This window comes from Mustela lutreola, chromosome 2 (genome assembly GCF_030435805.1).
Source record: "Mustela lutreola isolate mMusLut2 chromosome 2, mMusLut2.pri, whole genome shotgun sequence".
Classification (NCBI taxonomy): Eukaryota; Metazoa; Chordata; class Mammalia; order Carnivora; family Mustelidae; genus Mustela; species Mustela lutreola.
The window spans coordinates 179,174,719-179,192,680 of NC_081291.1; the positions used below are offsets into that span (position 1 = coordinate 179,174,719).

Below are 17,962 nucleotides of genomic sequence, written 5' to 3' on the forward strand. Positions count from 1 at the left end.
TCCAAAACTGAATGTACCCATGTTTTGTCTCCATTCTTTCATTTTCTGCAAATCTTAACATTTCCGCTTGTTAAAAAGTCAGACAAAACATCATCTGTTTCCTTGCTTGCACTGTCCCCAGTCCATTCTCCAGACAAAAAATAGAGCAATCTTTTAGAATTCAAGTCTGACCAACCTTAAAGGACTTGAATCACAATCACAGCTCTGCTGTCGGGATAAAATCCCAACTCTCAAGCATGACATTCAAGATGTTGGTGGGTCTAGTCCCGTGTGTCTTTCCCCAGTTTCATCTCTTGCCACTCACAATGCTTGCAAATACCTAATGTCATCATACCCAGCCTCACTCATTCTTTCCCCTTCTCTCTTCCCCTCTCTCTCTCTTTCTACAGAACATCTTTGCAATAACACTATTCCCACTGCTGAGACCACTTACTCTTTGGCCTCTTTGTCTGGGAAATTTCTACTACAACATAAGTTTTTTCAGAATAGAAATTGCCTATGTATATGTTCCTCTAGTGAACATTCCTAAGACTGTTTTCCTTGTTATCACAAGGTAAAGGCAAACAACTGTATACATTTTCATCCTGAATATGACTATCACCTAAATTATTAATACATATTAAAATCTGGCACTCAAACTAAAACCAGCTTCTTACTTGAGAATTCAGTTAGTTTTCTCCTTAGACATCTGGCTGCAACATATTACTTGGCAAATTTGTCAATATTTGAAATTCTACCATCAACAGTTAAAATTTCCTCAATTTTGAGGAAAATAACTATTATCAGATTATTACCAATATCCTGAGGGAAGCTATAGTTTAATTTTAAATCAAAATTACTGCTTACCTTCACCCTAATGGATTTAATTTGTGGTGGGATGCCAGATTAATTCCATATAAACTACCGATACATATTTTCATGAATGAAATTTCTCAATAAATGGATTTCGGGACTAATGGTAAGGTGCAAAGATGAGTGATTTATACCCCCACTGTTAAAGTAATTTTGCTTGAAAGATAATATTACATTTTTATCACAGTATTATTTTTCCACTAAAAAATTAGAACAGGCCAGCAGGTTGGCCATCAACTATATTGCTCTAAGCTGGTTATTATTTAACATAACAAATTACCTGCAAATTTAATGTCATGATGCTGTGCTGTGATCAGCTCTGACATGTCACAAATAATTTGTTACTAAAGTTACTTAGAAGTTGAAATTTCACTTTTTAAAAATGCTCTAGAATGGAATTAAGATTTTAGCTGAAGTGTTACTTTTAGTTTTTCATTTCCATGTAATTTCTGATAAAAGGATGTAGTTATATATGGTATACCAAATAAGGACCCTTAACCATAAGTGACCCAGGACAGACATCTGTTGTATGTGCCAGAACAAACAACACAGGAGTAAAAACTGTTGACGTGAAAGAGAAAAGTCCGTGGGGTGCCTGGGTGGCTCAGTCGTTGCACCTGCCTTCAGCTCAGGTCATGATCCCAAGGTCCTGGGATCGAGCCCCGCGTCGGGCTCCCTGCTCAACGGGAAGCCTGCTTCTCCCTCTCCCTCTGCTTGTGTTCCCTCTCTCACTGTGTCTCTTTCTGTCAAATAAATAAAATCTTAAAAAAAAATAAAAAAAGAGAAAAGTCTGAACTATAGAATAGCAAAGGATATGGACAGGAAGAAAGGGCTGTTGATGGTCCCTGGCACAATGGGGATGGAGACAAAATGATAGAATCAAACATCAAGACTGGGTAACCGGTAGCACTTTTTAGCTGGACAGGAACACAAAAAGAAAAAAATTAGGATAAAATAGTCTGAGTTCAACTTTGAGTATGACAAATCTTATACCCAGCAACACTGGCAGGAAAGGTGTAAAGAATTGGTTCTATTACCCTGATGCTCAGCAAAACATGTTGGGCTGGAAGGACAGGTGTGAGCTTTGTCACAGGCTATGATGCAGGTAGAAATCAAATCAACCAGAGCAGGTGTGGAAAGACAGGGAAAAAAAGGAACAAAATGACACAAGGTAGGAGAAAAGCCACTCCCTTCTGTTACCATATAAAGAGATCTCCAGTGAAAACACTGGGAAGAATAATAAATGTTTTTGTTTCTAGGAGAGCTTTTCAGAACCCCCTCTAATGTTCTTGACTCAATATCTGGCACCTATGGAGGTCAATGTACTCACAAAATTTGCAGTATGTACATGACTTCCTTAATCTGTTTCCATTTTGACAAGGTATTCCATGATACCATAAAGTAGGACCACTACAGTTCTATGACAGAACGAACCGCTGCAAGTCAAACCAGGTACTTCAAAACACCTGCAACACCCAGGAACTCAAAGATATTGAGGCCCCGGACTGACAGGCTCCAGCTCTGCCAGTCCCTTTGGGCATATGCACCACAGAGTGGCATGGTGGGATCTCTACTTCGGGCTCCCTGACACCACTCAGTCTTTATAGAAGTTTGAGTCAAGGGGTGAAAATTTTAAACTTCTAGCTAAATTTCAATATGTGTATCTCCATGTATGCCCTCTTTTCAAATGTGATAGAGAATCAATGTTTTTAATAGCTTTTTTAAGCTATTCACACAGAAAAAACCAGCACCATTCTCAAACAAAGAGTTATTTCTAAGTTTTAGCCAGACTTTATATGGCAAGAAGGCACCTCTTTCCCTGAGTACCCATTTTGTGCTCAGCATTGTGTAGTGCTCTATAGGTTATCTCAGTTATTCCAAAACACTTCCATAAAACAGGATTGAACACCCCCCACACACACACCCAATACAGATCAGCAAACCAAAGTTTAAATAGGTTGAGTAAATTTTCCAAGATTACAAAACTATCACATGGAAAGCTGGGATTTAAGCCCAGATTTGCCTGATTCCAAAGGCTGTTCTTTCCATCACTGCATATGTTAATTTTAAAACATTTGCAAGGGCGCTCATAGTTGGCAGAAGCAGAGAAATAGTGGCTCACTATGAGACAACTCATTCCCCTCATCAACATTCCCATCAATTAAAGTTAATCTATTTATAAATGGGTTCCAAATGCAAATAAGTCAAAAATTTTTTAAAAGGAGTTCCAGTATTTGAAAATCTTTATAAGTTGATGTCATACTGCTGCTATTATCTATATCAATGAGAAAAAAGGATAGCCAAGCATTTATTAAGGCCACAATTTATTTTAAAAATTAGTTCAATAATCAATTTTCCCTTAACCTAACCAAGAAAAAATGTAATGCATTGAAATTTGACTATCATTTCACTTTTGGCCAAGAGAATGTTGAAAAACATCAGTAAAGAAAGAAGAGTTACACAAATCAAAATATGATCAGATGTATAAATTTAATATATCCATCTTCTAAACAGCACTGTTCATTCAATATAGGATTAATATAAAAAACGAGTGACTATTTTTCTTCAGTAAGATATTCTTGAGCTATAATGTTTCTATCTTTACCTATCAGTAAACAGAGGTAACAGTTAAAAAAAAAAAAAGTGTAACTTTTCGTTGTAAATTATTTGCTTCTAAGATTAAAAATAAGTGTTACAGGGCACCTGGGTGGCTCAGTGGGTTAGGCCTCTGCCTTCAGCTCGGGTCATGATCTCAGGGTCCTGGGATCGAGTCCTGTATCGGGCTCTCTGCTCCGTGGGGAGCCTGCTTCCTCCTCTCTCTCTCTCTCTCTGCCTGCCTCTCTGCCTACTTGTGATCTCTGTCTGTCAAATAAATAAATAAATAAATTTTTTAAAAAAGTGTTACAAATCTTAAGTAAAAATAATACACACTAGATTGATACTCTTCGATTATTCATAGAACATCATATGCATCTATCAACCACTGCCTTTTAAAAAACCACTCCAGAACTTTCATCAGATTTGTAGGATTAGTTATAAACTACAATTCTAAAATGGAACAAAAGTTAAATTTTATATAAAGCAGATGTCAAGCTGCTGAGAATCAGCTCTAATGATCATCAATTTATTTAGGTCTGGGTTAGAGAATCTACAACCTATGATCCAGGTTTGATTCATTTTATTTAGCTCATGGCTCACTTCTGAAAATAGACTTACTGCCATAGCTCTCTTAATTTTATAATAAGATTTCTTTTTGGTAAATTTAGTTTATGAATATCTTATAAATTAAGTTCTCAAATGGAAAACATTATACAGAACTGCATCTGAATTCTCTTGTCTCCTCTCATTAACTGTGGGTTTTGTTAAGTGAAAATCTCTGAGATTTACTTTCTTCAATTACAAAAAGAGATAAAAAATTCTGATTACCACATGTACTGATTGTTTCTTTTGTACAAAACATTCTAAAATGACAGTAAAAGAACTGTTTCAGTTATAAATACAAAGAGAGGGAGAGAGTAGATACGAGCAGATAAGAGATTTCAAAAAGGGTTTAGAAGGCACAGACAGATGAAGGCAGAGTAACTGACCACAGGAAGCTTCTACCCAAGTGTCTGCAAGGGGTAACTCTGATCATGAGGGAAACAATCTACTCCACAGACAGCCTGAAAAAGTTCAGGTTTTGAAGACACTAGGTACCACTTAGGACAGTGTGAAACATGGGATTAAAAGTAAAGAGTTTGAAAATCTCTAGATGGAAGGGCACCTGGGTGGTTTAGGTGGTGAAGTGTCCGCCTTCGGCTCTGGCCATGATCCCAGGAAACGCTGGGCTCCCTGATCAGCAGGGAGTTTGCTTCTCCCTCTGCCCCTCCCCTGGCTCATGTACCCTCTCATTCTCTCCCCATGCTTTGAAATAGATTTTAAAAAGAAAAAAAAAATTTCCAGATGGAAGGGCTCTTCTCCCATCCCAAGCAGTTAAATGATCCTTCCTACCTCCCACCACCTCCACCTCCCAACCAAATATATGTAGAAAGAACATCTCTGAAGATACTGAGAATTTGGGGCAGACTGAATTCGAGGTATTAAAAGCCATCCATACAGAAATGTCTGGAACCCCAAAAATCAAGCTTAGAGTACAAGGAGGATGTCAAGAAGAGATCTGAGAGCCAAAAAATGAAGCAATATGATTGAAAGATATAACTTTGGAAGACTGACATTGAGGAAGATGGAGGACTTTGAGAAACATCTATATGAAAAGTAACTTAACCAGAAAGTCCGAAGGAAACAGAAGAAAATGGCCAGAGGCAGGAATTGCAATGAAGTACAATATTAATGGAAACAAAAATAATAAAGCATATTTCTGGAAAGAAGACAAGACCTGGAAAATCAGTGTCTCAACATTTTAAATAAGAACTAAGAGAGGACTATTGACTGTGGTTAGTAAGAGATCATTGGTTTCATGGAATGACTTTTACTCATTTAACTACTTATTGAGTATTTACGACACATGTACCAGGCACAGTACTAAGTTTCCCATGTCTGAGGGAACGAGAGAAGAGCCAGGAATCAAATTAGAAAGGATTAAGAATTAAACGATGATTGAAAAAGACTTTCATAAGGAATTTTTGGGTAAAAATTGGGAGTGACATAAAACAACAGATTGACAGGAAACCTAACCCACCAAAGGGGGAAAAAAAAAAAAAAAAAAAACTGATCTGCTTATTTTTTAGAGGGGGAGAGGAGGGAAGTGGGAGGAATCAGGGGAAGGGAGAGAGGCAAAAATCTTAAGCAGACTCCACTCCCAGACCAGAGTCCAACACAGGACTCAGTCTCACAACTGTGAGATCATGACCTGAGCCAAAATCAAGAGTCAGACACTTAACTAACTGAGCCACCCAGATGCCCCCCCAAAACAACTGTGTATCAGAAAAGAAATAGAAGCCAGTGAAGATGGAGGGATGGATAATCAAGACAAGGTCTAAGAGAAGGCAGGAAGTAAGAGATCAAAACCAGGAGGATGAAAGCTGGATCAAAACCAAAAGCATGGGGCTTATCCTAGGAAGGCAACAAGGGATGAAAATTCCTCTGAAGTAGGTAGATGGCAGCAGGGAATTAGAACATGCATTCCTACTCTTTTAAATAACAATAGACATGAATGCAACAGGACCAAGTGTCTAAGACTACAAGACAAAATTGTAGAACCCACAGAAAAACAAAGGTAGAATATGGACTAAATATCTAGAAGTTTTGCCATCTTGATACAAGAACCTAATTCAACAAAAATAAATTTTTATTTTATGATAAATGATAATCATAAATGATAAATGCTAGCATTAGAAATGGCTACAATGTTAAAAATGCCAGCATTAGAAATGGCTACAATGTTAAAAAACAGCAAACCTTGTATAGCATGTAAGTGATAACTAAGAATACAAGGTTGTCCAAGGAGAATATAAAGCTTCTATAGTCTTTAACTGTTTGAAAATATAATTGATTTTCATAGATGATTATCAACATCTTGATGTGGCTTCTCAAAGGCAAATACAAAAAGAAAAGGATAAGAACATTTATTATTCATAATTCTGTTATGTTTCAGACTCAACAGGAAAAATGCTGTATATTTTTTCTTATCATAGAAGGCATTATCATAAATTCAGATTAACAAGATGGAAGCATGGGAACACAAATATCACATTACAGTGGAGTGCTGCTATAGAAAATTATTCATTAGAAAGAAAACACATGCACATTTTATTCCACTTGCTAATGAAAATACTTGGATTGAGACTATTTAGAATAACAAGACCATAAATATGTTTCTAACCCATTTTCCCCAAGGTATGGTACTACTGGTGTTATCAAAATATGTATTTCTGATGCCTGACAACAGGTATCTAAACCATTGGGGCCTATGTGGCTAGACTGAAGAAATCTTACTAGTAGTTTCTGGAAGATAAAGCAACAACAACAAGGGCCAAAATGCTCAGGCCACTGCAGTGAAAGTAACATGGCTCACTCTACATTACAAGCTAACTGCGCTGCCCATGTTTATGTAATGCAATGGGCCTCAAATCCTAAAAGAAACAATCTCATGACTATGAGCCATATTTGCTTGGGGACCCAGATCCCAAAGTGAAATTAACCTGGGCAATCAAACCAAGATATTAAGAATGCATAGGAAAGACGAATCATGGAGGCCTAGACACTATATCTGCCCAACGTATATATTTACTGCATCTACAAAGATGTGACTTTCTGGAACAAATCTCTGCAGGTATAAAGTAGGACTACAGGAAAGGCCAAGTCTGAAGGCTGAAGGTATTTTTTTGTTGTTGTTCTGGTCTTTTGGTGTTTGGTTTTTGTTTTTCAGTAAGATCAGAGCTGAAGTAGTAGAGTATCAGTTACAGGCTGAGTGGGGAACAAGCGGAGCCTCAGATGGGGGAAGGCAGCAAGGAGAGCAGGATGTGTGGTGAAGGTCGGCAGCAATAAGGGATTAGAAGACGGGGTGACAGGAGTTAGTAGCCAAAGAAACATCAAAGCTTGAGATCTCAAAAGAAAATATTTCTCGTAAAACAACTCAAGAAAAAGGCTGCATATATACCATTAGAAGTAAAAGTCTTGACGTAAGGCAACTGAAGACATGCAAAAAGCCTTGCAGTGGTAAACCAGTAGGCTGGCTAACAGTTGGCTAAATTGATAGAAAAAGAGTAGGTAGAGATGTTATAAGGTCTGAGAGCAGGATTTTTTTTTTTTAATTTTATTTATTTACTTGAGAGAGAGCGAGCATGGGGTGGGGCAGAGAGAGGAAGAAGCAGACTCCCCGCTGAGCAGGAACCCTGACACAGGACTTGATCCCAGGACCCTGAGATCCTGACCTGAGCAGATGCTTAAAGGAGTGAGCAACCACGACGATCCTGAAAGCTGGATTTAATAGCCAAACGAGCAAAGGAATGAAAAAAGATAAGGAAAGCAAGGTGATCTTGATTTTCTTTCTTTTGATAAAGTCAAAGAAATCAGATCTCTGCTATTTTCTCCCAAAAAATATTTATATTGTTAATTATGATAGGGGAAGAATGAAAACAGCTTTTATCCTCACCATACCTAATGCCTTTGGACCTTATATAATGTTTAAAAGTCTCCTTATCAGTGATGAAGAATTCAGATGACTTTACGGTCCTTCCATTGACCAAACTAATTTACTCTGAAATTCATAGAAAGCACAAGCATTCTGCTTTACTGATTGTCACAAACTATGTAAAAAGAAAATTGCTGGGTCCAAACTCTATGACTGTGGGACAGATACAAAAGCTCGATCACATACTTGGCATCACAACACTGAAGAACACAAACACTCAGGTTCTAGAAAATCACTTATGAGTAAAAAGAAATGGTACAAGGTTCAGTGATTTTTCAAGGATTTTTTTTTAAGATTTATTTATTTTAGAGAATGGGAGGGAGCAAGAGCAGGGGAGAAAGGGGGAGGGAGAGAGAGAGAGAGAGGGAGAGAAAGCAAGTGGAGGAGAGAGGGGCGGAGGGAGAGACAGAGAATCCCCAAGCTGACTCCCCACTGATTGGGGAGCCCAATGCAGGCCTCTATCCCAGGACCTTCAGATCATGACTAGAGCCAAAATCAAGAGCTGAATGCTCAAATGACTGAGCTACACAGGCACCCTGATTTTCAAGGATTTTTAACCACACTTATCAGTAACTACCTAGGGAAGTAACTACCTAGGGAGGTGTGTAGCTTATACTCTTTTCATGCTTGTTCTGTAGAAGCTGGTTCATATGTGAGCTGACCAACATACTAAGAACATGTTATTAACTTCCACCTGACAAAAGCACTATCAGATGTTAGCAGTATTTGAAAAACACATCATAGGGGAGCCTGGGTGGCTCAGTGGGTTAAAGACTCTGCCTTCAGCTCAGGTCATGATCTCAGGGTCCTGGAATCGAGCCCCGCATCGGGCTCTCTGCTCAGTGGGGAGCCTGCTTCCCTCTCTCTCTCTACCTGCTTCTCTGCCTGCTTGTGATCTCTGGCAAATAAATAAATCTTTAAAAAAAAAAAAGAAAAAGAAAAAGAAAAACACATCATAAATCAAAGAACATCCTAGGAAAAGAAACTATGGAGGTCAGACAATCCAATTCACAGATCAGAAAACTAAGGACAAGGACATTAAATTCCTCAGGTGAAGGCCCCACAGCTGGTTAGTGGCAAAGCTAGAATAAGGACACCCCACTCTCCAACTCTCCCCGATGACCCTCTCCCTCACCCGATCTCACCTAAATTCTAAGTCCCAACAGAGCTAGGCTGGATTGCCATAAATAATATAGTGCTCTTTTTGAAATGTAAAATATAAAATGAGACAACAGAATCTAAAAGAAGTAGGAACAGAAATTAAGAGAAATATTTGTTTAATATAAAATATTAAAACTATACCTTTACTGCTTCTGATGAAAGTACATTTTCCTTTTTCTGACTTGTGCTCATGGGCTCATTTTCAACACTGAAAAATAAAAACGACAGTTTCTTTGAAATTAAAAGAGAATTAACAAAATCATACAGCTTGAGTTTAAAGAAAAATCGAAAGGGCTTTTATATGCAATGCTCAAAAGACTCATGTACCAAATGTAAAAGAATATGCCAGGTGGTGGGTATTAAGGAGGGCACGTATTGCATGGAGCACTGGGTGTGGTGCAAAAACAATGAATACTGTTACGCTGAAAAGAAATTAAAAAAAAAAAAAAATGTCTCTTGCGGGGCGCCTGGGTGGCTCAGTGGGTTAAGCTCTGCCTTCAGCTCAGGTCATGGTCCCAGGGTCCTGGGATCAAGCCCCGCATTGGGCTCTTGGCTCAGCAGGGAGCCTGCTTTCTCCTCTCTCTCTGCCTGCCTCTCTGCCTGCTTGTGATCTCTGTCAAATAAATAAATAAAATCTTTAAAAAAAAAAAAAAAAAAAGAATATGTTGATTTGAACCTCCGCAGTTGAAAGCACATTCGAAAATATTCATCCAGTCCTCAGAAATTTTGGTGAGCCTATTATGTGCTACATTTTCTTATGCTGATAATCAGCATCACAGCAATGATGCACCCGAACAAAGAAGCAACACTGTACAACTATCACAACCTTGAAAATGATTAACACTCTACGATTTTATTTATATTAAGTTTCTCCATAGCCTTATCTTTTTTTTAAAGCCCATAGTGAGTACTATACGAGTAGAATCTATTTCTCCTTAGTAAGTCTTTATCAACATACAGGATCATCTAGTGAAGTTTGGGAATGCTCAAATGTAAATGCAGGCTTATCTAGCCCCAAATGTGTCCCAGAGGGCACCTTAAGATCCTGATTTTCCAGACTGCCACTTCTAATTATCTTGTCTAGAATACCTTCACAGATGCCTTCTGAGAGGTTATAATAAATAATGCTTCCTATTAGGCACACATACATTTCAAGTACAAAAGTTTGTATTTCTAGGTTTATACATTATTTTGTTTTCATACTTAAGATGCTAGACAAACTGAACAGCTCCCCACTGAAGATTATCGTGACTGTCGGCCATGCCCCAGGGATCGCGTCTGGCCTTGAGTATGTAAGGACAAGTAGGTCAGGGTCTTTATAAAACTCAGGCTGGTAGGAGAGACTGATACACAAACTAATAATACATTTTGGTAAAAGTTACAGCTGCCAAATGAACAAAATACCATGGAGCACAAAGGAAGCAAGGAACAGCAATTCTGCCTCCTCAGGAAAGTGCCCACAGAGGAGACAAAGGAGGCAGGAATAGAGAACATGACATTTTCAGGAAACCATGTTTTGTTTGTTTTAATATAAGACTGGAGCGCAACAACTTGGCAGAGGTGACTCTGCTAGATATGAGAATGATACCAGAAGCAGTGCCTGCCAGACTATGGAGAACCTGCCTGACCCGTTTCAGAACTTGATCTTTGTCCTACGAGCACTGGGAAGCCCTGAGCCAGGGGATAAGCATAAAGCAGGCAGAATGACTGAAATGGGAAAATACAGGCAATTGTGGTGGCTGTGGCAGAGCAACTGAAAAGGAGTGGTCTCAATAGTTCAGATTAGACAGGATGAAGAGAAGACAGGATTTAGGCTACTTTTAGGTTTTCTATCCATAATGCCCAGTGCAATTATGTAGACTAACCAAGGAACAAATGGTAATGGTCAAAACACAGTCAGAAAGATGACAAGCATGTGGAAAATACAATGAAATTTAAATTTTATTAAGTCTCAGACTCTATGCAGAAATACACAGACCAACAAAACACAGTCACACTCACAAGCCTTTTAAATGTCAACAGCAAAAGCAACCAAGTAAAGAAGATGAATACATGAGCTGTGTGCTTAATAGGTGAAAACTCCATGTGAAAAATCATGGACAGAAATGGAAAATATTGTACAATTCAGAACTATAACCAAATACATCTATATATCTATAAAATAAGAATGTCTCCAACACTGCTACTTTAAAATTGAGTGGGTTTTTACCTCCATTTTCTATTTTAGCTTTATTTTTTGTCACAAGTTTGTTTATAAATCTTGTTTTAAATTAAATGTCAAATCTTGTCTATTTAAGCTCAAAAGAAAAAGAGAGAGAGAGAGACAGGTGCAATACATGTAAAAAGAGCACATCATAAGAATCTGGAGTATAATCAAGGATAATATTGACCTTAGTGATTTTATAAGTATATTCTCTAACTGTCATCTATTTTGAATGACCCATCTAAAAACTAAACATACAAGGATTTTAGTCTCCTAATTTTTGTGCCCTTTTTTTTTTTTTTTAAAGATTTACTTATTTATTTGAGAGAGAGCGAGAGAGCGAGCACAAACAGAGGGAGGAAAGGGAGGCGCAGGCTTCCGAGAGCAAGGAGCCCAATGTGGGGCGAGCCAAAAGCAGACAACTCAACTGACTGATTCACCCAGGCACCCCTAGTCTCCTAGTTCTTTTCAAGATTCCTGAAATTGTACTTAAGGGTGGTTATAGCACTTTCTGTAAACTTACTGCCTTAGTGAATTGGAAATGAAAATGGTAAAAGTTTACTTTCCAGTACAAAACCTCTGTAGAAAATGTAGCTCCAGGTCATGGGATTAACACAGATATCAGTATTCTCAAGTAGCTATAATTATACCCACTCTATAAACACACACAAAATGCCAGAAAAATACATCCATAGATCAGCACACAAGTATTCCATATTGAGCAAACAACTAAAAGAAACCCAAAAGAATATTTGACACTTCATAAAACGTTCTGAAATTTAAAGCCTATGTTTAAGTCTCATGAATCTTACTGTTAAACAAAAATTTCAAAATGTGTTGAGTTCTAAAGTAAACAACACATTTTAAAGTTTTGGTTTAACTATAAAAATCGGTGTTTCAATTAAAGCTTTCTCCATCTCTTTTCTAGTTTACTAAAAAAAAAAGAGTCCTTCTTAATTGATCTCTGGCATCTTCAAGATTGCTCTGTTTCAACACCTTCTTTCTGTCAAAATGATTGTTAAACTGATCATCCCACTGTGCAGTTTAAAAATCCTTTCAGTGAATCTCTTTCAGTTGATGAATAAAATGAAGAGTCCTCAGGATATAGAAAGTTATTCCTATGGCTCCAGGTACACCTGCCACATAGAACCACTTCACATTCTCAGAACATGCGAGGAAACCATTTTCTTCTCTGCCTCCTACATCCTTCAACACCTTGCCCAACTCTTAGCCCTTTACAATTTAATCCTAGCTTAATCTCTATTTTGGGGGGTTCTTATTGAACCCAGTGATACCATTCACACACTTCTGCTCTGGCTAACGAGAATTTGAACTCAAATTCAGAAATTGTATTATTCATGTCTGTATCACAGGGCCAAGCACTGTCCCTGGTACTCAAATATTTGTTAAATTGTTTAAAAAATGATATCAAACAGGCTCTTCATTTGTGCCTGCTTAATCAAAAAAATGTTGCATTGGGAACAATGTAATGCAAAACACACAAAAATAAAACAGAGTAGGTGAAAATACTGAAAACACTATACTTAGATGTCTGCTTAGTTAAAAAATATGTAACATAAAAAGACTCAAAAGACTTGAAATAGTGTTCTCAGACTCTTTAATATATGAAAGAAAGAGAAACATGGTCAAATCCAGATGATCTCAAACCTTAAGAAAGTCGACAATCCGTTCTTATTGTTCTTTCACAATTTAACCCCCTTTGGGACCTGGGGAATAGTTCAATAGCAGTATTTTTAGAAAGTACACATTTTGCTCATGGCAGGGGGTGAGGGGCAGGGATCATAACCACACGTAGGCAAGTAAGACTACATTGCATTTCTAAACAGCCTCATCTTAGCTAACAGAACTCTGGAAATTAATCCTTCAAAACAGCCCAGAAAAATATCAAGGTCAAAGTAACACTGAAGTTCCTCATTTTTGAAGCAACTTGAGTTAAACCATACCTGAAAACAAGGAATCCAATGTGCAGCCATTAACATTTACTTTCCAGACAAACTAAGACAAACCTCTGGGCCAAGAAAAAAAACGGAGCACATTAACATTCTAGAGTCCAAATAATTTACAAAGAGGAAAGCCCCATCCTGTCATTATATCTTATAGTCTTATTTTTTATTAAATCATAAGAGGGTTCCCCAACCACAGCAAAGAAGAAGCAGAAACTCACTCACCAGATAAGTACGGACCCCTCTGTTTTTAAATGCCCTTTAAGTGCTAGGCGCTGTTCTTGGCGCTGGGGTGCAGGCAACACACCACATGAAATCCTGGCCCTCACTCCTTCAGAATCCCTACCTAAATGCACCACAATCAGCTGGGCAATTGTATTTATAAAGCAAATCTGTGTGCCCAATTGTCAAGGATTCCAGTTGGAGTGGGTCCCAGGAATACACATTTCAATAACCGACGCGCTCTTCTTGGGGTTGTTCTGAAGCAGCTGGCCCTCTGACCACACTCTTGATAAACAATGGTCTGAGAGCCTTTCTATGTTCAGCAGAAGCCAGTCACTGAGAGTTGTGTAAGGAAGAGAATGATCTAGTGTGAGAGATCTCCTGTTAGTACTATTTAAATGTGTTAAGTGTTGATAAAGTGTAGGTATCCATTATGTAGAAAACTCAGTCATGTAAAACATCACCGATTTTCCAACACCCAGGCCCTGCAGAGCTCCTGGCCCCCAAAAAGAGCCTTTGCCCTAATGAGCATGAGAAGCATCACCGAGTCCAGAGTGCGACCAACGAGAAAAAGTACTCTCTTTCAGTGTGTACCACAGACTGAAGCACAAGGGATACTGCTGGGCCTCTCCCAGATTCAGTTCCTCACATGGCAAGCACGCAACTTCCTAGATGGTCAACAGATAGACACGCAGGGACAGCACGCAGACTCGGAGGATGGGGTGGAGACATAGTGAGGGAGAGGACGGCCCTCCACTCCTCCCTCTTCTGCAGCACGGCTGCTGGGCATTGCCTTTACTCTGCCTTTTCTCTCACACATCATTCCTGTGGCTGGATCAAAAAAATCTGGAAATGTTAAAGAATTGAATACAGCTTTCAAAACTGTCTTTCGGAGGCTTGCCCATTCTCTACAGATGCAGAAAATCTATTACTTCTTGCCATTTTTAGAAAGGAGGCAATGCTTGGCGCTGAAGACATCTGAATGACTGAATTACTGGCAGTAATTCTGACCATTTCTAAACACAAAGCCACTTAATAAAATGTAGTCCCCTATTTGGGAACGCCCTATACATCTAGACAGTTCCGCAGATTCACGGTCCACGGGGACTTTCCACTGTCCCTAGGGAAATGAAGGATTTCCCTTCTCTGCTTCCTCTTTATCCCACTCAGCCTGATGCTGCCTGAAATCATTTTCCCACTGATTTTCACTTCCATTGTATGAGGTATGGTCTGCAATAGAGGAACCAACAGACCTGAGGACAGGGAAAAGGGAGTCAAGGCATATCTTGTTTTCTCGTCTGCCACTAACCTAAACTTCTTCTGGGTCTACTAAACAACATCACCCTCTCCACAACTCCATCAGGCCTCCTGCCTGACATGTTGCTCCTCACCTCAGAGCCTACTTGTCACCATTCCTTTGATGAAACTCTAGAAGTAGCCAGAATCTGGCCTTCCTCTGAAATGTGATCAAATCATACTTGGTCCTCCAGATAGGACTTTACCATGGAGAACTAAATGAAAAAATAATAGAGAACAAGAAGGGGTCTTTTACCTATCCACACCCTTTCCTGCTGTCATTAGTAGCGAAATGCTTTGCAAAATGAACTTATGTTTCAGGGACAGACCTTAGGGACAAAGGTCACTTCAGTCAAAATGCACCTTTCTAAATCCGATTTTTCAAATATGTGAAATGAAAGCATCAGACGAGCTCTCTGCCGGATCTAAAATCCCATATGATCCTCCAGTTGCAGGGAAAATGGAAAAGGAAAGGTATGCTTGCCTAACCTTGAAGTTTTTGTAGTGAAGGAACAGAGAGACTCTAACCAAGAAACCAGCTCAGTATCAATATTAATGCTGGGACATTCTGAGAAAGAGAAACTTGTGCAGTCCTTGTTTCCAACCTACTGAAGCCACCCCCAGGACCTGTTCTGTATTCCCTTAGACTACCCTCTCCGCCCACACGTGGGTCCTTAAATACAGTATGGGCTTTCATCCCCACAGACTTTCAAAGGGTCTGCTTCTGCCTTGGGGGCATCTATACTACCTTGGAATTTTTTCTTACAAACACAGCTTCACAAGGCAAGCTTAGAGGTTCTCTTTGTTCAATATTTGACTGTAGGCATATTATGGATTAAACTGACTTTTGTGCACTGGCCTGGTGCGGCCATCTACCATTTCCAACCCTGCTTCTATGGGGGACAGAGTTCCACACTGATGATTTACAAACAGCCATCTGGAAAACTGTCCATTCATAAACAGTGACTGCCAGTGGTAGACTAGTACTTGTATTTTTCAAGTGACCATTAACAGAATATAAAACAGGTGGTTATGGCACTATTTCTGGGCTTCAAATTAAAAGGTAACTAAAAGCTGCAATTTTAAGGCAGTCGAACAGCATGTATTTTAGCTCAGACATCTGGCAAACTCTTCGGAGAAAAACTGGGAGAAGGGAGGAAAGGTAATAAACATGATTATGAAGCTCTGTTGCTCTGCAGCCTTAGCCTCTTCTGACAGTCCCTCCCCATCACGTCCGCCTTCTCCTGTAATTTATGTTTCCACTTGGAAGCTGATTTACTTCCTGTCCCCTATTCCATGCCCCCAAAACAAGACCCATAATTGCAGTTCAGTCACGGGCTAGAGAGGACACTGGTCTGTTTGATGTGTGCCGGAGCTGTCTACAGGTGACACCAGTAACTGCTCTCCTCTCCCAAAGTCCTCTACCCCACACCCTCCAGATTCTGAACATTTATGACCTACCCCACATAAATCAACACCCTCAATCTTTTGCTGTGACATGAACTCGAAACAGTGTTCTGGCTGCCCTCTAAAATGGGCACCAATTCATGTAGTATTCATCAAACTGTCTTAAGGAAGAGGCACTGGAGATCCAAGGACAGGCCAGACTGTGCCTTCCCAGAGCCTGACCAAGGCTGATCTCACTTCTAACCTCCAACTCAAATTCCTTCTTACTGCAAATCTTCCAGACATCAACAAACCAGCAATCTTTGTGAGAATATATAAACATACACACATACATAAACATATATAAATCTGCATCCAAATGATACTTTCAAAAAGTAAACATCTCAACTCCCTACCTTTGCCTATCTCCTCTGGCCCCCAACTCCCTTCCCTGTGTCATTGACAGCCACTCTTCCTTCCATTCTTTTGGCTCTGCTCACTCTGGCATCTGTGCCAACATGATCCTGCCCCAGAGCCCTGGAATTGGCTGTTCCCACTGCCGGGAAAGTTCTTTTCTCAGATTTCTCTCCCACTCCCAAGTATCATCCAGGTCTTTGCTCAAATGTTATGCAAGGAAGGGGTCTTTCATAACCATTCTCTCTATACCTTACTCCAGTCTCATTACCTCCATCGTGTCCCATTCCCTCATCCTGCTTTATCGTACTTCAGAGCACATTACGTATTATAGAACTTGTTAATTTTCTACTCTCTCCCATTCAAATGCAAACCCTACACACATTAAACCCTACGCACATTTAGATATCCAAACTGAATTCTGAAAAATTATTACAAAACAAATTTTTAAAGGACTAAATTTAGAATTATTTTATAATTTGTATAAATATATATACTATTGCAGAAAATGTTAAAGCATCATTGTTGAGTGAAAAAAAAAAAATAAAGTTCAAAATCCTGAAGAGAACTTCCACTTTTTGTAAAAAATATGTATATATGTGGAAATGTACGTAAGAACAGTATTTGTCTGAGTGGGTAGGGTTATGAGTTGTACTTCTTTTTTGATTTTATACTTTCATACCTGTTTTATAATAGCATATATTACTATTAAAAGGACAAAAAAATACAAAATATTGTAGTTGATTTCAAAAAGCAAACAAATGCAGGTTATTGGAAATGAATTTATCATAGACAAATTACAAAATACTAATATCACAAATTACATAATGGTAATATATACAATATTGCCAAATAAGATCCTTATTTGCCTTCAAAGAACAAAGACATAATCGAAATTATTATAGTACATATTTCTAGTTCAGACTAATAGAGCAGAGTGCCACCCCTCCAACCAGGGTATATTCCTTGGTGATCTGACAAGTTAACAAGTTAATGTAGTTCATTCTTTCTTTGGAAGATCTCTGCCAAGTCAGGATCCTAAATTCTCTCGATTTTTACTCATTTATACACAGATATTCACCAGGTCTTAAATTAGTGTTTCTTTCCCTGAAATAGGTAATTCACATAATTTTTTTACATATAGAAAGGTATAAAATGAGAAGTCTCCCTCCTGTTGCTCATTTCTTGAGCAAGTCTCCCATCCCCCCTTGTTAACACAGCCAGAGCAAGACTTATTTCACACTCCCTCATTTACATAGGAATGGGAATGTACTACACACAGTGATTTCCAGCTTGCTTTTTCTTCTTCTTAATGAATCCTGGAGGTATTTC

The 17,962-nt window shown here is 38.8% G+C and overlaps 1 protein-coding gene across 2 annotated transcripts in view; it reads right to left on the reverse strand.

Annotated features, from left to right (window-relative positions):
• Window positions 1–17,962, reverse strand: part of CRYBG3 (crystallin beta-gamma domain containing 3) — a 117,063-nt gene that overhangs the window by 91,699 nt on the left and 7,402 nt on the right. For both annotated transcript variants that reach the window (XM_059164391.1, XM_059164394.1), the window contains exon 2: window positions 9,287–9,353. In XM_059164391.1, the coding sequence (XP_059020374.1) occupies window positions 9,287–9,353 (67 nt within the window). The remainder of the gene's footprint in view (window positions 1–9,286; window positions 9,354–17,962) is intronic.